The sequence below is a fragment of the Ammospiza caudacuta genome, chromosome 3 (genome assembly GCF_027887145.1).
Source record: "Ammospiza caudacuta isolate bAmmCau1 chromosome 3, bAmmCau1.pri, whole genome shotgun sequence".
Taxonomy (NCBI): domain Eukaryota; kingdom Metazoa; phylum Chordata; class Aves; order Passeriformes; family Passerellidae; genus Ammospiza; species Ammospiza caudacuta.
The window spans coordinates 4,649,433-4,672,725 of NC_080595.1; the positions used below are offsets into that span (position 1 = coordinate 4,649,433).

The 23,293-nt window shown below is 43.1% G+C and overlaps 2 protein-coding genes across 5 annotated transcripts in view; one reads left to right on the plus strand and one right to left on the minus strand.

The window, feature by feature from the left end:
* The window catches only part of ACYP2 (acylphosphatase 2), a 32,474-nt gene extending 29,186 nt beyond the window's left edge, over nt 1-3,288 (minus strand). The window contains exons 1-3 of one of the 4 annotated variants that reach the window (XM_058801861.1): nt 2,984-3,211; nt 2,391-2,407; nt 894-1,003 (exon numbers count right to left, since the gene is read on the minus strand). In XM_058801861.1, coding sequence (XP_058657844.1) covers nt 894-1,003; nt 2,391-2,407; nt 2,984-3,053 — 197 coding nt within the window. In that variant the 5' untranslated portion in view covers nt 3,054-3,211. Of the gene's footprint in view, nt 1-889; nt 1,004-2,390; nt 2,408-2,709; nt 2,805-2,847; nt 2,899-2,983 lie in introns of those variants that run through there. The other 3 variants (XM_058801864.1, XM_058801863.1, XM_058801862.1) reach the window with 3 other exon arrangements.
* Nucleotides 3,289-16,402: 13,114 nt separating this feature from the next.
* PSME4 (proteasome activator subunit 4) overlaps nt 16,403-23,293 on the plus strand; it is a 43,819-nt gene continuing 36,928 nt past the window's right edge. The window contains exons 1-3 of the mRNA XM_058802669.1: nt 16,403-16,618; nt 22,353-22,493; nt 22,973-23,089. Coding sequence (XP_058658652.1) covers nt 16,446-16,618; nt 22,353-22,493; nt 22,973-23,089 — 431 coding nt within the window. The 5' untranslated portion in view covers nt 16,403-16,445. The remainder of the gene's footprint in view (nt 16,619-22,352; nt 22,494-22,972; nt 23,090-23,293) is intronic.

Below are 23,293 nucleotides of genomic sequence, written 5' to 3' on the forward strand. Positions count from 1 at the left end.
CAGAGGGCACAAGGAAAACACTTCCTATTTCACAATTTTACTCCAGGACCCCAAATTTAATAATCCATGCCTCAAAAACCACACTTTGACTTCACATTGCCACATTATTCCCACATCAGAGGAACACATTGATTTCCAACATGAAATAAAGGAGCAGCAACTGAAAACAACTTTTTATTTCTTCTGGATCCGTGTTTTTAAATTAAAAAGTAGGATAACAAATAACAAACCCTGGTTTCTTATGTGGTTAGTTTTATGTTCCAAGTTAAATAAAAATGTGGCACCAACACTGAAATTCACAAAGCATGAAGAGATCTGGATATTAACAAACTCTTTCAAAAATTAAGTGCAAACTTGATACAAGAAAAAAACTGATATTTCTCTGGCTTTGTAAATGTTTTGCAGCCCAAGATAAGTAACCTCATGTTAAGCACAACACCAAGGAAAATGATTGGAAATAATTTACATCTCCTGACTAGAACGTGCAAAAAAATCATATATAAACCCAGTATCCTTTAAACTGTTTTTTAAGCACAGACTAAGAAAACATTTAAAGATATTCCTCAATTTTTTTTTCTTAACAAGAGAGGTTTTGATGAATTAAAAACCAGATCTTTAGTCACATGAATAAAGACTTTCTTCTCATTTCAGAAGAAATGAGGATGTTAAGGAAATACATTAGCAAACTGTGTGACACTAGAAATGAAAACACAGTATTTTTCAAGTTAAAGACTGTTCACAGCTTAAAGAATGCACCTCCTTACCTGCAGAGCTGAATGAAAACACTGTTACATTACTGACACAGATCTACTTGTCACTTTGTATTAAAAACACTTTTGTAAATTACTTTAATGAGAGTAAGAAAAAAAAAAAACTAACAGAGAAATACTTACATTTCATTCACTCTCTCTTCTGGGCCCTGAACTTGGCCTGTCACAGTTCCTTGGCTGGTATTTTTCACCCAGCCAACCACTCCTAATTTCTTGGCTTCCTGTTCTGTGTACTGATTTGGGGAATAATGAAAGAGGACAGTCAGTGCCAGCACAGACAGAACACTTCACCCCCCACTTGCATTTGCCCAGCTGTAAGAGCTACACTTAAAAAATAAAAATCCCTGAGTGATGCTCATCCTCAGGCATTCAGAGATGTTCCTGGCAGCTCTGGAGTTGCAGCAGGCACAGCTCATTTTCCAAAAAGAACAAGGTTTTGATCACAAAGGCCTCCACTAATCCCACACCATTCCCTTGTACCTACTTGATTCCTTTCCATAGCTCCTATCACTGCTCATTTGACCCTTCAATCACCACGGTCTTTAAACTTATTAAATCTGCTACATGTAAAAACTTCCCAGGTCTCTTTCAAATCCTTTCCACCTGACTTTCACCCTTTAAATCCTACCTACAGCTGCTGCATTTCTACTGACAACAGCAAAGGTCATAATTTAATAGCTAGGGTGGGAAAAGGCATATTTCTGCAATACCTAAAAATTATGGTTTCCCAGCCACCCAGTTGTGATGAAATTCACAAATAGCAAGAGCCAAACTTTAGGTCTGTATGACCCATTCCAAAAGACAAAACCTGCTTTGGGGTAATGTAGCCAATGAAAAAGCGGTGCTAACTCTGAAGAGTGTTTTCCAAGGTGATCTTGAGCAGCTTCTCCAAACTAATTTGCCCAAAAGCACAGGAATGCAGCTGCAAACCTTCTCCTCAGTACTAGCACTGAGCTGTGTGCTCACACAGCTTTGGGTCAGCTCAAAACAAGGCACAGCAAGCTTGGACTCACACTTTCTTCTAGATAGAATGACTAAATTCAAGGCAAACTCCACTGCAGTCCTCTGTTCATTTCCACTTGGCACTATTTCACAATATAAACTATACATAAAATCTCTCAGGTTTAATATTAAGCATGGGGCACTAATTTGTGACAAAACCACTGTTCTTACTTTAATTGTGTCCTCTTGTTTCGTGGGTTTCTGTGAAATGCAAAACCACCCGCTGCACTTCAGAGCTGCTGGAGTCACTTGCTCAGGGAATGAGCCACAAAGTGCTTATTTGTAGCAAATTTTTCCCCAGTAACCTTCCTTAAGTACAGGCACTGAGTTGCCCCTTGAAAAATTAAACACCTTCTTTCCTATTTAACCTTTCTAAAGATGAAGGTGCTACAACATTCTTACATCACAGGTAATCCAAACCACAATCTATACAAGCAGCACTTTATTAAGCTTTAAAAAACCCATTTTAATATAAAACCATTTTAATCTACTCAGAGTACTTAACCATCCAACCAATGTTCAGGCTGGATACATTTACACTCCACAGACCTGCTGCTTTATTTTTAGCAGTGGAAACATTATACCATAAAGTAGTCAGCAAATCCAGCTTTGCCTTACCATCCTGAAACAAACACCTAAAAAAGAAAAAAAAAAAAAAAAGGGAAATTAGAGTCCTGTCAAAGTATATCACCTGCAGGAATTTCAGTTTATATAAAGGAGCAATGATGTGCATGCAAGTCACCCCGTGGTGTTCTACTATGTCAATTTCAGTGGTGTTAATATCAGGGAAACTGATCAGGACTTGTGTTTAAGCCTTCCCTTCGCCACACGATTATTATATTAACACATTCATGTATTTAAGTGAAATAATACATGCATTTAAGTGAAAAAGACGCGGTGTGTGAATGGGAAGGACGGGAAGGGCATTTCCACACACCGGCGCTGACAGAAGCCACGAGCGGAATGGGAACTACTTTGGACAGAGCAGCCTGTGCTCCAGGGGGAGACGAGCCTTAGGCCTGGGGAACATTTACAACGATTTAAAATTTAAAAACAAACAAACAAACCACACAACCAAAAAACTTTCGCGTCCCCCCGGGTACGCGGCGCGGGCTCCCTCCTCCCCTCAGGCCGCTCCCACCCCGCGCACGCGCGGCGCCGCCGCCTCAGCGCGGCGCCCCTCGCCCGGCAGCCCCTCAGCCCGCCATTACCTTGCACCCGCCCAAACACTTCGTAATCCACGGATTTGAGTGCGCCGGAGACTTTGGCCGGGGCGGACATGGCAGCAGCGAAGGAAGAGCCGCTGTGGCAGCCGCCGGTGCTCCGCGAACAAGCGGCACCCGGACGGGAGCGCGAGAGGCTCAAGCTTACCGCGCAAGCGGCCGCCTCACGTGAAAATGGGGCGGGCCACGGCACCCCAAAGAGAGCCCCGAGTGTGAGGAGCGAACGGCCGACAGCGGCGGGGGGAAACATCGCTCCTCCTGTGAGGGGAAATACCTAACAGCGTGGGGTGACACAGCTCTCCCTGTGAGGGGAAACACCTGATAGCCAGGAGTGACACAGCTATGCCTGTGAGGGAAACACCTGACAGCGAGGGGTGACACAGCTCCTCCCTGTGGGGGAAAGCACCTGACTGCGAGGGGTGACACAGCGCTGCCTGTGAGGGAAAATACCTGACAGCGAGGGGTTGCACAGCTCTCTCTGCAAGGGGAAACATCGCTCCTCCTGTGAGGGGAAAAACCTGAAAGCCAGGGGTGACACAGCTCTCCCTGTAAGGGAAAACATTGCTCCTCCTGTGAGGGGAAACACCTGACAGCGAGGGGTGACACAGCTGTCCCTGTGAGGGGAAACACCGTTCCTCCTGTGAGGGAAAACACCTGATAGCAAGGGGTGACACAGCTCTGTCTGTGAGGGGAAACACCTGATAGCAAGGGGTGACACAGCTCTGTCTGTGAGGGGAAACACCTGACAGTCAGGGGTGGCACAGCTCTCCCTGTAAGGAAAAACTGCTCCTCCTGTGAGGGGAGAGCGCCCGACCCCGAGGGCGGGAAAACGCTCCCGCCGTGAGGGACGCGGCCCCACGTCCCTAAGGGGCGGCTCCTCCAGATCCCTCATAAAGGTCATTCCCATCTCTGTTTCAGATTAGAATTATGGTCAGGAGCAGTGTGCAAAGGGCACCATCTCCTCCTCCAGGACTGGTGTTGCCACACACACACCTAGAGTTGCCAGCACCCATGGCACAGGTGAGCAGCATTAGTCTTTCCTAGGAAATCATTGAAAACAAAGCATGAGAAAAACCTCTCAAATTTGCCTTGGGCTCCCCTCCCTGAACGAGGCTGAGTGACCAACTTACATCTCCAATCGACTTAAAAATCTTCACCTGGAGTTTGAACAGCCCATCAAAAACCACACTTTGACTTCACATTGCCACATTATTCCCACATCAGAAGAACACATTGATTTCCAACATGAAATAAAAGGAGCAGCAACTGAAAACAACTTATTTCTTCTGGATCTGTGTTTTTAAATGAAAAAGTAGGACAACAAACAGTAAACAAACCCTGGTTTCTTACGTGGTCAGTTTCATGTTCCAAGTTAAATAAAAATGTGGTGCCAACACTGAAATTTACAAAGCATGAAGAGATCTGGATATTAACTAACGCTTTCAAAAATTAAATACAAACTTGATACAGTTTGACCAGTCCATTTCTCCCCCACTGTGCTGTGGCAAATGCCAGACTCCTCAGCTGGAGCAGCAGACCCCAGAGAAAGAAAGCTCATTCCATGCAAGATATTCACCCAGCTTTCAGTGCTATCCAGTAGTGCTTATGTTCTCATTAGAGCACCTTTCCAAAACTGTCATTGTGACATTTATTTTATCTATATGCTACAAATAAAAAAGAACAAGTAAACAATTGATTATTTAGTAGGCTGATTCTCCAGCAACACACCACAAAGGTTTTTCTTTGGTGTGTTCTACATCCGCTTGAAGTTAAAGTAAATATGGTGGGGAGAAAGTTTAAATACAAAAAAAAAAAAAAAACACCACCAAAAAAAACCAAAAACAAACACCCGAAAAAACAAAACAAAAACTAAACAAAACACCCAAAAAGCCAAAACAAAAAACGCCAAAACAAAAAACGCCAAAACAAAAAACCGCCAAAACAAAAAACCGCCAAAACCCCACAAAACCAAACAAAAAACCAAACAAAAAACCAAACAAAAAACCAAACAAAAAACCAAACAAAAAACCAAACAAAAAACCAAACAAAAAACCAAACAAAAAACCAAACAAAAAACCAAACAAAACCCAAAAACACCCGAAAAACCAAAACAAAAATAGACAAAACAGCCAAAAAACCAGAAATAAAAAGCTAAACAAAACACCCAAAAAAACAAAACAAAAAACCCGAAACAAAAAGCTAAACAAAACACCCAAAAAACCAAAACAAAAAACCCCCAAAAAACTCAACAAAACAACAAAAAAAGCGCCAAACAAAAAAAGCGCCAAACAAAAAAAGCGCCAAACAAAAAAAGCGCCAAACAAAAAAAGCGCCAAACAAAAAAAGCGCCAAACAAAAAAAATCAAACCAAAAAAAAAACAAAAAAACAAACAAAAACTAAACATAAAAAACAGACAAAAAAAAAGCTAAACAAAAAACGCCTAAACTTTTCAGGCAAAATCCTACATTAGAAACAGCATTTATCCAACCTTAGAAGACGAGCTCTGCTCTCACTCATCAAGAGATAAAGGTAAGTTAACAACAACTTTACAAGAAAAATCAAAATAATTTTATATGCTGTCTCCATTAAGTAATCTCCATCCACGTGCACCTTGTGCTCTACAGTAACACAGATAACCTGAGTTGTTCACAGGTTTGGACCTGAAGACTACGGGGAGGTTCAAAATAAAGTCATAGAAAAGTAACAAAATTATGTTTTCCAGACACGCAAGTTCGTTAGAGAAACAACCACTCAATTCAGCACAGAACACAAATATTCTCATAGAAACACAAAGCTTCCAGTATGACAGGGAATAGGAACATAATGGACAACACTTCATTATATAGCACATTAAATCAAATCTTTGCCCTTCACAGATACAGACTGCCCTTCAATCATACATTTTTCTAATGTGGAATCAGCACCATTTTGTTTTGGAAGAGGAGGATTCCACAGAAGGAGGAGCAAAACACAGAAAATCTTTTGTAATTTGCTGCCATCTGGCAGCAGTGAAGAGCAAGACCAGTAAAAAAGTAGATTTATAGTAGAGTTTATTGCACTAGAAAGCCACACAAGCCTCGCAAGCAGAGCTTATCCTGGTGCTGATCACACTTTGCTACCTGCAGATTCCAGCTCTGGCAGCAACATTTTTATCACTACACTGTCTGACATTTCATTTATTTGTTATAACAACTTGTCCCTCTCTCCTTAGACAACTCCAACTTTCTCTTTACTTCATAACAAGTAGCAGAAAACTTCTGAAGGTGATACTGTGAAACATTTAATATTTTGCTGCCTAAGTAATCAATATTAGAAACCAAAAGTTACTCAAACACACTAATTAGCAAGAGAGCTTTAGCACACACTACCAAGAAATGCAGGCAGCCTGCATGGAGTTCTGAATTTCCCTCCCACCTCCAGCTGTTTATTCCACGGTGGTGGCATTGGCCTAAGGAGAACCTGTTGGCTGCACTTCCCAAAGCTACAGCCAGTTGTAAAAATAACAATAACACATTTCACCACCAGGCCCTCTGCCTCTCCTCTGGGCACAAAGCCTTTAAAAACCTTCCAGTATTCACTCCAAGAACAGTAAAGCTTCGTCACAACACTGGTTTTTAGCCATGACATGAAAAAGGGTATAATAAAAATTACCTTCTTACCGGAAAACACCAAAACCCAACAGTAGTGCCCTTGCAGCCAAAGACCAGGGACCAGCACAAACAAGGCTTTGCAAGGAGCAACCTTTGTACATCATCAGTGACAACAACCCCACAGTACCTGGGCAGCAGAGTCCCTCCTGGAGCAGGAAACCACAGCTACAACAGAGGCAAAACCAGGACTGAGCACACCCATGGTTTAAAGGCAGGAGCTCTGCTCAGCCCTCACTTAAGTAGAGCTTCTGCACCAAAGAGCAGAGGGGTGTGGGTGGGTCCCAGGTGAGGCTGGTTGGGAGGGGCAGAGCTGTTGGTGCCCTTGGTTCTGGCCAGTACCAATAAAAAGCAATTTGATTAAAGCATCTCAGTTATTAAGCTTTTGGGTTGGTCATTGGAAAGTTGTAGCTTCCTCATTTATGCTGTTTGTTTATGTCTGGCACAGACTAGGTGGGAAATCACCATTCTGGTTCTTTTACTAGCCACTACTGCTGCTGTGTGTGTGTGTGGCTGTCACCTCACATCACCACACACACCTGCTGTTTCCCACTCCCAAAATGACTTTGGCATTCACATGGATACGCCATCAGGCACATAACCTCCCACCTTGCTGTCTTGATTTATCCTTCACCTTGTAACTACGCTGTTTTTCTGCACCATTTTTAGGTAACCTGGCTCCTCCCCAAACCTGCTGTGATTGCATGTCTCTCCCCTGCTACTTCTGATCATAAAAGTTTCTTGATGTATCTTTAGTTGTGCAGCTCTGTTTATCTGAACGAAACTCCTCTAGACCTGATTCACTTGCAAACTGTCCCCAGATGATTTTGGTGAGTGTTTCCCAAAGGGCACCAAAGCCTCCAGATAAATAAATAATAAAAATGTTGCTTCTGTTGCCAGGTTATTGCTGTTACCTAGGGAGCATGGAATATCAGGGAAGCCATGTAAGCTTAATTTGACCTTTCCAGCATTTTCCCCCTTATTTTCTGTAAATGGTAATGCATATCAGATTTTATTTTTCTGTCCTTTAAGGTAATGCACTGCTCTTCCTTTAGTTTTCTTCTTCAGGCAAAATTATAAACTTCTAACCTTTTTTACTACTCTTCCTCTTTTCCTCAGTCCTAAATTGCAATTGCTTATTTCTGAATGAAAATTAAGGGGATTGCTACCTCTACATCAAAGCTGTTCGAGCTTCTTCAGGGCATTTTTGGCAGTCCTTGTTTACATAATATCTAAATATACTGAAACCTTTTGGAGGGCTTAATCTCCCAGGTTTTCCTCTTTACTGGCTATCAGGAACTTTCTTTTCTTTAGCACTTCAGATTGTATTTGGAATTCTAAAGGGCAAGACAGGCACAAAGAGGGATTCTTTGAGAGCTTTATTCAGGTAGTTGAGTGATGAATGATTTTATAGCTGAAAACCCAGTGTGACAAGGAGGGGAGGTGACCTGGTTACAGCACTTGTCTCCTGATCCATTTATACTCCAGGATCCAAATCCAGGGACATGATCTGTGTGGGAAGAGCACCCCACCTGTGCAGCAGCCCCTAAGCAAGGGGAGAGTCTTGCAGGGTATGAGTCACACCCACACAGATCTGATTTCAGGAGTGCAGCCAAACTTTGTGTGCACAGGAGCTAAATTTGTCCCTCGTGTTCCAAAATTCTGGACTGCTTACATAAAGTGACACGAGTGACACGTACAAAATTGTGAGCCTGTTATTTTCCTCTGGCTAGACTATATTGTTTAGATTTCGTGCTATTTTTTGTTTTATTTTTGTGTCATAGCCTGATTCTGTAGGGCATGAAGACCTATCAACTGTTTCTCTGAAAGGAGCTTTTATTTTTTAAGTTGGGCAATAAACCTTTAAACCTCCGCCAGTAAAACCACATGAAAACAAAGTTCAAAGGTTTCCAGTCTACATTAAGCTTTTAAAAGTATTTTCACTGATATATAAACAAAAAGAAAGAATTTTCAGGTAAATCATTCCTAGCTGGTAGTTATGAAGTTTTAATCTGAGATGATAATAAGGAACTGAGCCACTGGGTAAATATAAATACTTGCTATGAGGAAATCAGCCTTGGAAACTTACATCACTAGTGAGAAGTTCTTTTAAACTACAAAATGTTGGGAATTAAAACATGAGCATATGAACTGATGTGTCCTATGGCAAAGAAAAACCCATCTCAAACAAAAATGTGATGGATAGAGTTAAACTATTCAGTACCAAAGCCCAGGAATCAGGTGGAATTTAGGGTTAAGTCTGTCAGTTGTCTGATGGCATGAAAGGTCAGGTCAGGCTTGGCTTGATGACTAAATCCAAACACAAACCTACCTACTATAACACCCACATTTAAATTGTTTTGATAGGAAAGCAGATTGATCCAACATTTGATTTATGAAATAACCATTCACTGCAAACTCATTAACATTTGAGGAAAACATTGAGATTCTGCTGTTATGTTTTCTCCTCTTGTACATGCTGAGGAGGAGGAGGAGATGTGGTCATTTAAGGCAATAAGTTTTTATTCCCATTGAAACATAGGAAATTTTAAGCATCACCCCTCCCACAGCTGCCAGAACAATGCTGTCAATTTTAGGGAGGATTCAGGGCTCCACAGAAGATTTAAGAGCACACAAAAGAGCGTGGGTTGCTAAAGGAATGGTTTCTCAGGGAGGTGGGTGACAGCATTACATTTTGCAGCTCTGTGAAACTACTTGATTCATTCTCCTTAATTGCATTAGACCTTTATTCCTTCTCAAAACAACAAAGAGAAAATAGTGAGTATTTCAGAACCTTGCCCTGTATTTGTGCAGCCTGTGCCATCAGAGGAAGTCTCACTGAACTGATTACTGCTTCTGTAAAACTTCTGGATTTCATTCTCCAAATTTGAACATGTGACCAGCTCTCATCAAAAGTATGATTCAAAGACATTCACTTGTGACAAATTTGGTGAAAGTCAGCATCTGGGTGAAGAAAAATGCCCTCTTGCATTCAAAAGGAGGGATGCTGTCAGTCCCAAACTTTCATCCATCTTTATAACTTGATGGTACCTTCCCCATCCAACGTAGCAGAAACTTTCATGGTTTTGATAAAACAGGAAGAATCAGCATGATTTTTGTATGATTCTGTATAATCATAGATGGCAAAGAGGCCTTCTTATTTCTCATATGGAAGAACTCAGGGCACTAAAAAAATTCCCAGATAAGAAGTTAACAACAATCAAAAGGGAACAACTTTTCACACTGTGCATGAATCAGAAATTACTGCTGCAGAACAGGAGGCCAGAACATAATGAGCTTAAATAGCAGATGAATGAGGGGATGAAAAACCCATTTAGTACTATTAAACAGGACAAAATAGCCTGTGATTCAGGATGTCTGTGAACTAAGAAAATGAAAAGTATGCAGGGGGGGAAGTAAGATCATATGCATGCCCAGTTCTTAGTCTTTAGTTCTGAGTTTTAGTCTTGTCACAGGAAAATGTTCTTGCACTCTTCCACAGCAAAGACTGAGGCCAGCCTGAAAGAAACCGAAAGCTTTGCAGAGAGAAAAAGGCATGGAGTCTGGGAATCTAGTGAGAAGATAAGACTGCCTAAGTTAATATCAAACTTAAAAATCACAGTGAGGGCACCTGAAGGAGATACTCTAGAAAGTAACTCTGATGGTACCAGCTGCTCCCTGAAGAGCCCCTGGAGAGCTGGTGGTGCCATCCCTTGCTGTGTGCAGTGCAGGATCAGGTCAGGTGCCCTGGGCTGGCAGGGCTGGCTGTAGCTGCACTCCGATTGCTGCAGCTGCTGGGGTGCAGAGCTGCTGTGCACATCCAGCTCTTGGGTGCTCTGAACTTGGTAACACCTCTGGCACCCCTGATACCATCCCAAATTCACTTTGCTCCTGACTTCCCATCTCAAAACTCCCTACTTTTCAGAGGTGCTAATTTGCTGGGGATATTTAGGGGTAAGCAGAGCGATTCTGGCCCAGTTTCTTCTCATTTCAGAGCCTGTCAAGCCTCCAGCTAATACCACTCCAGATGCTGATGGCTCTATCCTTCCGAGGCAAAGGGGGCTGGAATCTCCAAGGACAACCATTTTTCCAGCAATGCCCTTGGGTAAGCAGATTAATTCAGAGCATGGCTACAGGATTTGAACAGGAATTTGGCAAAGCCAAGAAAGCATGAATCAGGTTCTGTATCCATCCATTGCAACGCTACTGAAAAAGAAAACACATGGGGGCTGTAGATAGTGGTATCACAGGCACAGTGAACGCCCACTGGATTGTCCTGCAGAGCCCTCTCTGGAGATTACAAGCTGTCTTTTTCCTGCTCTTTTTGTTCTGTTTCTCACTTGAGTTTTCTAAACCCCCTGAGTTCTTTCACCCAGTTCTCAGTGCTCTGCCCAGCAGAAGGGCAGCTGATGCCTTTCTACTATGCAAGGTTCAGTTTTCCATTGGGCTTGGCCTCGAAGTAACAACACACAAATGTGGCAAAAACAACTTTTTCCTCTCCCAGGGATATCCCTGAATTTACAGGCCTCCTGTGCTCCTTAATTGGAACATTCCTTCTATCCTAAATGGCCTTTTTGACAGTTATATTTCCAAGGTTGTAAGGAAGTGTTAATTTGCAGTCTTTGTTTCACCTTGAACTCTTCTTAACGGGCTACCTGGGACAATAATAAAATAATTTACAATTCCTTGAATCCTGGTGTTAGTCAGCAGGCCCAGCACAACCATAATCATGCCCCTGACATAATTACACTTATTATCCCCACTTATTACCAAGGCATAGACATAAACAACATGCCAGGTTAGACCAAATGAACAGCAGAAAGCTCTGAGTTTGTGCCGTGTGATCCTCCCAAAGGTTTCTTAATCTGCTGGGTGTCTCCCTAACACTCCATGGGAGAAGCTGCTGCTTTAGAAATGTGCCAAAAAGTCTCCCATGCAGATTTCATGCACAAAACCACTCAGCCAGAAAGGAAAGGATAGATAATTCTTCAGCAGGAGAGAAAGGATTGGTTGCTTAAGGGAATATTCAAGTGAGATTGCTTCTCCTTCAGAATTCATAAATATTTAAATACTTCTGATCCACATGTCCAAACAGTGAACACACAATCCACCCACAGAACTAAAGCCAGAGCAACTGCTTGAGCCATGGCCATGATAAACACAATTATTTGTGCTGAATGCTGCTTGAAATAAGACTGAAAACCTGAGCAAAGATTTTTGGTTGTTATTCAATTTATCCTGAGTTGGGAAAGCAGACCTTATATATTTTTATTAATTTTATTTTTAATAGATATTGCCAGTATTTCATCTTGACAAGGAGTAGACAAACCAGAGAACTGCAGATGAAGCTGTGACAGATGCATGTGCCATTTAAAACCAATAAATATGATCATCCACCCAGGCACCTGGGGTAAGGTGTGTCACAATCCTCTCTGGCAAACAGGGCAGCTGCAAGAGACTCCCAAGTCCATAATGAGCAGTTTCTGTGTGACTTACTGCAGGCTGCCAAGGGACTGTGTTGCCTTGATTTCCTAGAACAGCAGAATCCCTAGGAATGACCTCTGTAAGTTCACTGTCATCACATGCTCCTCTGGGGCTGCTTTCTGTTTGGCAAGAGAGTGAGACAGAAAAATCCATTTCAATGGCTCAAGAGGAACAGAAAAGTAACCTTAATGTCTCTTTCCCCAAAGTTGGCTGCATTTCTGTCATGTCCAAGGAATTATTATTTATTTCAAATAGCTGTGAGTAATTTCGAAAGAACCCCTCTTACAAAGAGGCTCAAGTCCATTGCTTTTTCTCCCCACAGGCACAATAGTTTCCAGGGATATCTTTGGGAGTTTCAGACATGTGGAGGAAATAGCCTGTCACAGACAGAATCTCTGCTGTGGATTTGGGACAATTATGCTTTCCAAATCTTAGGCAATAAGGCACCAAAAGAGAACAAATCCAGGGAGTGGAGAGGAAAAACCACTTTTGCTATAAATTAATTTATTTCACCAAGGAGAATTGAGGTCCTGTTCTTGTACAAAGACTGTCCATTGTAAGCACAGTGACCCACTAAGTTCAGCTGGAATAGAGAAGAGGCCAAACAATATCTTGTGAATGGATATAATTGAGGATGGATTTAACTCATAAACAGAACCTCTGGGAATGTAAAGCGAAGGACAACAATGCAGCACCTATTTGGTCAGGCTTGTCTGTGTAATAGAGTTTTAAAAATTATACAGGTGCCAGTAATAACACTTTATCCTCTTCACAAGGACCTCTTATTTCTGCTCAACAGAACTGTTCCACTTACATTAGAACACACAGAACTGAACAGGCATTGCAGAAAAAGAACAATATTCAGCATGTGTGCTGTAGGTGACACGGAACCCGCCTCCCCATCCAACTTGAAACATGTCATGGAGTATTTAGACAGCCTTATTTTAGGGACCTAAAATTAGTTCCTCTGAATCACACTTTAGAAGAACCTATTTTTGTCCCATACTACACAGGAAACTTTAAGTTCCTCATTCAGATGCTGTAATTACTCTTGCCCTCATCCCCCAAAGAGACAAATTCTCTGTAAAATAGAAGTTTATGTAACAGGGATGTTTCTGAGTTGCCTCTTTGGCACCTTTCAGCAACTGACCAGTTTAGAAACACGTGGCTGAGGGAGAGTCTGAGGATCCTCATCCAAAATCAGTTATTCCTCTTTATTCCTGTAGTGGTGCTTTGTGAGATATGGGGGTCATAGACTAGGACAGGTATGATACAGGTAATATGAAGCTCCTCTTGTATTGGCTATTCTTCTCCAAACTGGAAAATCATAGAGTGGTTTAGGTTGGAAAGGAGCTTAAAGCCCATCCAGTTCCACCCCCTGCCATGGGTAGGGACACCTTCCACCATCCCAGGTTGTTTCAAGTCCTGTCCAGCCTGAACTTGGACATTTCCAGGGATGGCACAGCCACAGCTTCCCTATTCACAGAGAAGAATTTCTTGTGTATAGCTCATCTAAACCTATTATCTTTCAGTTTGAAGCCATCCCCCCATGACCTATCACTCCAGGTCCTTGTGAAATGTCCCTCTCCATTTTTCTTGTAGGCTCCCTTCAGGTGCTGGAAGGGCCTCAGGTACTGAAAAATGGATGGAAATCTGTCACTCAAACATCATCCAACTTGGGTGGAAAAGGACAGATGGGTCACTGAGGAAAACATCTGTGCTAAGTAGTCCCTGGAGAGCTGAAGCAGCAGGAAGCAAGGCTGGGTGACAAGATTCCCAAATCCCAAATGCCAGTGCTGGTGCTGGCTGCCCTCGGGCATCGCCCAAGGAGGGAACACGCGGACAAACCCCCAGTGTGACCCACGCCACTGGCAGCACTCAAAGTTCCTCATGAATGGCGAGATTGTGTTTTTCTCACAACTACTCCACTCGGATTCATCAGCTCTCAGGAGGCAATGCCAAAACCAACAGGTGGCTGCCACATTTGGGTTGCTGGCAATTCATATTCCTCCTACTTAATGGGAGAGGAAGAAGCTGTTGATGTGAAGTGGCACAGACGGGTCCTGTGTTATGAAAGCCCTGTCCCTCATCATCTGACTCGGGAACCAAATGTGCTCTCACACACTGCTGCAGCCAAAACATATTGCAAACTTGAACAACACATTTATTTTTGACTCACTTGGCAAAATGTATCTCTTTTCTCTCTCTCTCTCTCTTTTTAAAGAGCAGAATGGCGGCATAGCAGGGAGGGGAAAGGATTAGGATTTTAAATTATTACTAAATGTAATTAGTAAATGAACAGAAAATACATTCAAAAAGCAAGTACTACAAGTATGCTTACTACTGTAATTATGAATGGAGCAGGAATCTCCTCTCCCCTTGTTTCAGACTCTGAAAACAAGAATGGAGGAGATCAGATGAGTTAGTAGGATGGCTGTCAGAGGTGCTGATGGTGTAACTTGGCATGTTTTCCCCCAAAAGGTGATGTTTAATCCTGCTGGAAGGCATTCATGTGTCTGAGGCCACAGCTGAGAAGGCAGTTTGGTGGCACAGACAGAACAGGCTCCCTGTTAGAGGTGTTCATTCACGTACCAAATACTGCAAAATGCTTGAAAAATCAAGGCTTAGTTTTAACTTGGGTTAGAAAGGGCAGGAGTCATTTTTTATAACATGGCTACAAAGCAACAGAACACAGCTGAGAAGCTCCTGAGGTATCTGCCAACTTCAATTTCAAAAAATTGGGGTAGAATTTTGATTTTTTTCCCTCACCAAGTCCAAACAAACTGCATGCTTCAAATTTGACAAACACTTTCCCACATTGGAAATGTCTGAACAAATCACCATTGTGATTATCAAGAATTGCCTCTAAGTGACAGAAAATAAGTAATTTTAGACTTTTCAATTTCAATGCATACATATTTTCACTAACTATAGATATTGTTTTTTTATTACAGTTTTTAGGCCAATTTATCCTTTACTGAATTGGTGATAAAACTATTCATTTCATATTGTTTATTTCGGTTTTCCCCAGAAAAATGCTAAACCAAGACGTACTTTATCCCCACGGAAAGCTGACCATGACCAAGTTTTCATTTTTAATTCCAGCCAGAAAGGGCAGAGATTCATCTATGATTGTTTTGCCTCATGCAGTTATGAGGCAACACAAGCGTAAAGTCCCTGTGAAAGATGGCAACAAATTGAGCGAAATCCAGCTATTTTGTAATCGTGTAAAAGTTGATAGATGTGACCCACATGAGATCATGTGATACAAAATCTTCTAGGAATGGAAGGGTATTTCAGAAGGATGGGACACTACACAAAATCCTGGTGCTTCCTTTATTAAAAATACAGGTCTAGGAGGGTGAGGAAAGTAGATGATGCACTCCTGGGGAAGATGCCATGATGCCTTTGCCTGTCATACTTAAGTTTTCTGTGGAGTTTCTCCTCTCCCTGTCGTGTTCCAGAATTTAGTTAGCCGTCTTTTTTTTTTTTTTTTTTTTTTTTTTTTTTTTTTTTTTTATTTTTAAGCAGAGCTAGTTTGAGCATAAAGATCAGAAAACAGGATTTGCCCTTGTCAGTAGCTCTAAATCTAATCAGTTTGCAGCTGTTGTATGGCCACGATGTAACTCTTGAGGGGAAATTCAATTATATTAGGACAGCTGGAGATAACAGCTATCAGTGCTGTTATCACATATCCCTCGGCAGTTTATCCCACACCCACGGCCCGCGGGCGAGCTCTGCGCTCCTGACTAGCGCTATTATTTCAAATAAGCCTCTTAGGCAGCCGCGCAATCTGCTATCAAACTCCGGGGCTAATTACAGCACCACCGAATCAATTGGGCTGGCAAAGACCGAATCAATTGGGCTTTCAAGACTCGGGATCACCGAGTCCGACAGACCGCGGCACTGAGTGTCGCGCTGTCCCCTCCGTCCCCACTTCACCCCGAGTGTTTTGGGGCGAGAAGCAATGCCCGGTTCCCTCCCGATGAGCGCAGCCGGCGGGTGAATGTTTTCACTCCCAATTCCGCGTCCGGGCGGCGGCAGCTTTACCAGCAGGGCTTTTCCCCCAGCCGCAAAGCCGCAGAGCGCGAATCCCGAGCTCGGGCGGGCGCCGTGGCCTCTCCGCCCCTCCCCGCGGCGGGGCCCAGAGCGCCGCCCCGGCCCGGCCCCGGCCCCGCGCCCCCGGCCCGGCCCCGTGCCCGCGGAGCGCCCGGAGCCGCCCCGGGCCCGCCTTCCGCCGGAAGTGAGCGGCGCAGAGCCGAGCGGGGCGGGCGGGGCGCGGCGGCCGCGGTCACCGGCCCTCCCGGGCAGCGCCGACATGGCCCGGCCGCCGCAGAAGGAGATCGTCTACAACAAGCTGCTGCCCTACGGCGAGCGCCTGGAGGAGGAGGCCGCCCGCTTCCTGGAGCACATCAAGGGCAACCTGGCCCGCGCCGTGCAGCTGCAGGAGCTCTGGCCCGGCGGGCTCTTCTGGACCAGGAAGCTCTCGACGTGAGTGCCGGGGCGGGACGGGGAGCGGGGCCTCGGGCTGCGAGCGGCGCGTCGGTCCCTTGCCTTGCCTTGCCTTTCTTTGCCGAGCTGTGCCGAGCCGAGCCGTGCCCTGCCCGCCGGGAGCGCCTCCCGCATAACGGAACCGCTGGCACCCGGCCGGGCCCCGCTCCCGGCCGCTGTCCCGTCCCTGCCCTGCGCAAGGCCGGCACTTCCACATCGGAAACCGGGACAAAGGTGGCTCCGGCCGCGAGAGCTCGCCTGCCGCCTCTGAAACTTCCGAATTCCACGACTTAAGCGCTTGTGCGATTAACTCGTGCTTTTGTTTTTAATACGTGTATATTTTTTAATGCCTGCGTGGCCACCTGTTTTACCTCTCCCCTTCTTAAGCAAGTTGTGGTTGATACAATCTCCGTGTAACTTCTGCTATAGGGACACGAAGTCTTTCTCAAGACGGGCCGTTTGTTGGGTCAGGGCTGGCAGGATTAAACTCTGGCTTAATGCTGTGTAAACACCGCTGGTGCCCTTGATATCTTGGCTGAACTCTGGCGCGGGGTAGTTTGTGCTGATGTTGGCCGTGCTGTGTGTGCTGGCAGGGTGGTTTTTGTACAGATGAACCCGCGCTGGTTTCATAGATAGCACCGAGTACGACATAGGTTACTTGTCGTGAATTTTACACTTGACCCTGTTGTATTCGGGAAACTCTGGCACTGGGTATGGCATCATATGACAGTGAGTCCTGTAGCTGCAATCAGTAAATTCTGTGGATGTTTATCATGTTTGTTGCTGAATGCTGTGTGTGCCTTCACACACAGCGTTTCCTGTGTGCCAGAAACAACAAAGTCCGTGTGTTTGAACCGTTTTGAAACGCTCACTTGCTTACAACTCCTCTCCTTACATAAGTCCTTTTTTTATAATATCAGTTGAGAAATTAATATACATTTATCAGTCAAAGCCTGTTAGATTCGACTGTATTGGAATGTAAGTGTCTTTCTGTTTCCCAAGAGGCAGTCTTAGATAGAATTACAGTGGTGGTTGCAAAATGACTCACTTGTTTGTGTTATGTGACAGTTTGAACCTGCTTGGAGCCAGTTTAGCACTGCTTCCCTTCCCAGCCATCTGCCAACTCATACTGGTTTCGGTGGTACCTGTTGCCCATACCTGTGGTGGAACTTCCTTTTCCCATGGAGCTGAAATAAACTTAGGAGTCCCTACTGTGAGAAAGATGAGCTTTAGCTAAATAGGCTCAATAGGCGCAGAAATTCATTCTAAGCGTGCCTTAGAATCACCCTGTTACTCACTCTGTAAATGGCAATTGCTGTTACCACTTCAGGCTCCAGGGCAGTGAATTTGGCCTGTTGGGAAGCACTGCTGTGCTGCTTTATGAATCACAGAAAGGTCAGCAGGCTCCAATTTGTGGTTTTCCACCTACACTTTGAAGTTTGAATTCATTGTGAGTGTTTGCAGCTTGTCTGATGCCTGTTAGTACCCAGATTTTCTTTGTGGCATTTTAGATACAGGGAGGCTCTGAGTGTGTTTGGTGTGGGCAGGGAAGGAAACAGTGGGCTTGGTGTAAAAAAAATAAGCTGGTGTAGTTAATGTGAGAGATGTGCTGCTGCTCTGTTTGACTTGACAAAGTACTTCTAGGGATAAAAGGCTGAGAGAATCCAGGTTGTTCAGCCTGCAAAAGAGAAGGCCTGGGGCAATCTAATTGTGGCCTTCCAGTACCTGAAGGGAGCAGAAAAAAAAAATTGAGAGAGGCTATCTGTATTAACAAAATACAAATAGTGGAGTACTTGGAGTGCCAGGACTAGGGGGGATGGATACAAACAGCCACAGGGCAGGGTTAGATGGGATGCTGGCAAGGAATTCTTCCCTGTGAGAATGCAGAGAAGCTGTGGCTGCCCCTGGGTCCCTTGAACTGTCCAAGGCCAGGCTGGATGGGGCTTGGAGCACCTTGGGACAGTGGAAATTGTCCTTACCCATGGCAGGGCGTGGCACTGGATGGGCTTTAAGGTCCCTTCCCACGCAAACCATTCTATCATTCTGTGAAATACAGTAGCAGGAGTTCAGGTGTAGATAAAACACTTCCAGCCCTGTGGTGTTCATGACTATAGAATCCAATTTCTGCTGTCTCTCAATAGTCAGGGGCTCATCTCCAAATTTACTGGCTCCCTTTTTTCCCCTCCTGAAAAAAGCTATAATTAATAAAAAGAAAATGCTCAGAATCCTCATAATGGCATGATAGCTGCTTATATTTGTTGCTAGTGTCTGAATTGCAAAGGCTGGAATTCTTGCAGTATTCTGTGAAATAATTTACATCTTTAATTTACATCTCTACATTTATTGTAGAGATACAACTGTTAATACAGATATGTGTACGTACAAATGAGAGAAGCAAACGGTGGCATGCAGATGATACACCTGCCTAGTTACACCTCCTCAGCTTTTTACAACTCTGTGCCACAGGAGAGAATGAAAGTGAAACTCAGATCTTTTTTTGAATTAAAAAATTGAGTACTCTTTCATGGTGACAGCTGAATTGTGTAGTTTTTATACCCCCCCACAGCTGGAACCATGACTTGCACATATTTATCTTCAGACCAGCTGTTTCAGCTGTCTGATGTCATGAGCTGAGGAGGGAGGGGGGACAGAAAGGAGGCAGAATAGGAGTTTATCAGACAAAATGTCTGTAAGCTGATTTGAATAATTCTTTTATGGGGCATTTTCAGTGGTGACACCTGGTTCTTCTGGGATGTGTGTGTGGACTGTGGTGAACTTTCTCTCCTGTGAGGAGAGTAACTTATGATTTGATGAGGCTTCTGAAGCAAGTAAAACTTGCCCCAAAGACTGGCAGTTAAATCTGTAATAATTGCTCCAAAGATTCCTCCAGCTCTGTCTGGTAAAAGCTTGTAAAATACTAACCAGTTGTGAAAGCTGAAGAGTGAATCTCAGCTTGCCACAGCGTGTCTGGGAAAAGCAGGTTACATTGAAATAATTTGCTTAACTGCTCTTTCTCCATAATTTTTTATGGTCTTCAGGTCAGCAGTATATATTGTCTCAACTTCCCCCTCTTTCATGGCTCATAGATTGTTCTAAAAATGAAAAAAACACTAAATATAGTCAATAAATTAACATACTAATATGACATGGACATTTCACGGTTACTGTACGTGGAATTAACTCTGCAGCCAGGCAAACACACAAATGCCTTTCTGTGCTTGCTGCTCCAGCAGTCACGGGTGTGGGAGGGTGAAGGACTCAATTGCTGTCCCTGACAATGTTATTTTATGTGCTTGTCAGGTGTAGACTTATAAAATGACATTCAAGTGTCTTGCTGTAAGGTGTGGAAAAAAGGCAGCTCAGCTGTTTGGAAGGGGAATGACAGGGCACAAAGTTAAAGTGATCATGGAAATGTCTCCGTGGGACTTTGCCAAGTATTTTAATCACTATTGCCTAAAAGTCTTGTTTGACATCTTTTTCTCATCTTTATCAGGGAAACAGAAGCTTTCTTTGGCTGTGTGAGGGATGTGTGTGCTGTGTGCATGTACATGTGATTTAAGCAGTCCTGCTGAGCGTGATTCATTGCTTTTCACATCATTTGTCAAAAACTGAGCTTTAAACCAGTCGTGATCCTGTTCTGTGTGTTAGCAAATGCAGATGGAAAGCCAGGAATTTAGGGGGGTGTGCTGTTCAGCTTCTGGAGGAGAGGTAATTTTTAACTATAGCAGAGCAGCCAACTTTCTAGGGCAGTTTAGGGTGGCCACATGATATGATAGTACACTTCCTAAAAATAGGCCTATTGTACTTTTGGAGGGAGAGATTGGATACCCAGCACTCCGAGACTGGGGAATTGGCTTCATGGTTTTCTTTTTTTTTTTTTTTTTTTGTAATCTCTAGGGACCCTGTACTCTGTACAGAAAGGCTGGAGTTGGAAAAAGAATTTTCACTTCTTAGTCATGTCTTTCATGTTGTGTGGGTGTGTTTTATTTGTTTGGGTTTGGGGTTTTTTTTTTCCATGTAGCTGAATAATGAAGGGCAATAATTTTGTCCTTTTTGCCGGATGAGAACTCGTAAAGCCTCAAAGGAATCAAAAAGGCAGTGCATTTAAGATTTCAGCTATCATGTCAATGTAGTATTATCTGCTTTCAGAACTCTTATCTTTTATCTTACAGTAATTTAGTTCTGCAATTATTTTTTTTCCCCCAGTAACCCAATTATCCTGAAGAGACACCATTTCTATGATGAAAATTATCTGTGTGATTAGCCCCTGGACACCCTTCAGGGTTCATGAAGTTCTGCCTGTATTCTTTTATTTAGTAATGGTGATATTTCATCCCTTCTGAAGGGATAGTCTGAAAATATTGCAGTTCCCCTCTGACAGATTTTTCTTGTTTAATCTTGAGGAAAAGTCTGAACACCCCTTTCTAGAAGGATTTATTTTCTGACACTGCCTTAATGCTCAGCTGGATTAATACAAATAATTGACCCCTTTCAGCTCTGCCTCCCTCCTACATAAAGAAGCTGTAAAATATGGGAGCAATTTGGCATCAAGTCCTGCTGCTTGGGCATAGTGACATCTTTGTGTTCAGCATGTTTCTGTGTACTTTACTCCTTTCTTAATTAAACAGCATTTTGTGTAGCAGAGCTGTTGTTAGCAAATGTCACGAAGGAGAACCAGCCAAACATTTTATTTTCAGTTATATATAGCAATACTGGCAGATAAATTGGATCTCTGTGTTTCTTTGTAGTTAAAACTTATTTTCCCAAGCTTCTGCAGTTTCTTCTGGTTTTTTGTTTTTTTTTTTTTTTTTTTTTTAATCAAACATGTTTCACCCATTTTCTTTCCCTGAGGATTCTTTTTCCTGTCTTTTTTAGGCATGTGAAAAGTGTAGGTGTTAAGCTCTTGGTGGTGTAATTCTGTAGGTAGGTAGTGTCTCTGGCCAATCCAGATTATTTAGGTTCCTGTGGTGGAAAAGTGGGTTATCCTGTATTTTGTTTGTTTTTTTTTTCTGTGTTTAAAATAAGTACAACATGTTGAAATGAACATTAGTGAAAACACTGCCCATCAAATATAAACATCCCTCCTTGAATTTGACAGGAAAAGGGAAGTGGAAAGCAGCTTCCTTATGCCTCTTTAAGAATAGTGTCAGAGCAGTAATAAAAAGGGAAGTTGCCTCCCAGTGAACAGTAATTTACAGTTGTGCCACACCTAAAATGCTCTGATAGCACCTTATATGGGTTTTTCTGGTGCAGAGTATCTTTCAAGACTTGAAAACATTTTTCTTTTTTTCAATCTCAACTTAAAACCAGCAAACACTTTTTCTGGAGTGAGTCTGATGATCTCCCCTTGCTGAAGGCAGTGGGACACACCACTAGCAGAGCTCAGTGTCTAAATCAATTGTTCATCCTTGCTGGAAGCTATTGGATTTGGGCTTGTCTTGATACTTTTTGGGTTATTTTTTTAGCTTCTGGATTGTGTCCTGTCCAGGTTACAGTACTTGTGACTACAGACTCTTAGAGGGCTGTAAACTTTATTTGGTCATTCTTTTTCTTCCAGTAATTGCAGTTGTAAATCTTCCTGTAAACCTGTGTCTTCAGGTTCTTACTTGTTGGACTGGAGAACCAGGTTTTAGTTTTGTTTCACTAAACAGCAAATCAGAGGTATTCTGGCTCAGGTCTTGGATAAATGGGATGTTTTAAAATATTGCTGACTCCCCCTGTGTTTGGTTTGCAGATACATCCGACTGTATGGCAGAAAATTCAGCAAGGAAGATCACGTGCTCTTTATCAAACTATTGTACGAGTTGGTGACAATTCCAAAGCTGGAGATCAGCATGATGCAAGGATTTGCACGCCTGCTAATCAACCTGTTAAAGTGAGTAAAGATTTCTGCTGACTGTGGAAACTTCTGTCTCACAACAGTTGATCTCTCTTGCTCAATGTTGTAGCTTTCATGTAGCAGAGTTCTTACAGGTTATTTCACTTATCTGCCCTACACAGTGCTCTGGTTAAAGGGTTCTCTTGTGCAAACGCCTTCAAAGCTTTAGGAGTGGGCTGAAAGTGGAAGAATGCCAGTTTTCCCCATATCAGGAAAGCCAAACAGCTCAGAGAGCCAGGAATTAAGGCTGAATCTCATCTAGTGAGAAGATGAAAATTGGCTCACGACTCAATAATGTTTATTTCACATAGTCAGGGAAAATCTTGACAGTGTCACTTGTGCTGAAGGCTGCCTGGTCCTGCCTGGCCTTCCTGCAGTTTGTGCCAAACTGGGAGCAGGGATGGGGGCATTCCCATGGGCAGCATGTCCATGTCAGTGCTGGATCCTGAACTGCCTGGTGTTTTGTTTCCTATTAGGAAAAAGGAACTGCTTTCCAGGGATGATTTGGAGTTACCATGGCGACCACTCTATGAAATGTTGGAAAGGATATTATACTCCAAAACAGAACATCTGGGATTAAATTGGTTTCCTAAGTAAGTTCACATTTTCAAACATTTTATAGGCCATTAGTACTTGCTTTAAAGTACTTTGTAATGTGCTTTTATTATCTGGAATTTGATACATGGGAAATATTCTGTTTCTATTTTCATGAGGCACCTTTCAATAATTGCATGCAGGGCTGCACTGAATCATGTATCTCCTTCTGCCTGTGGCTTGTGTTTGTCATGCTGTTTCTT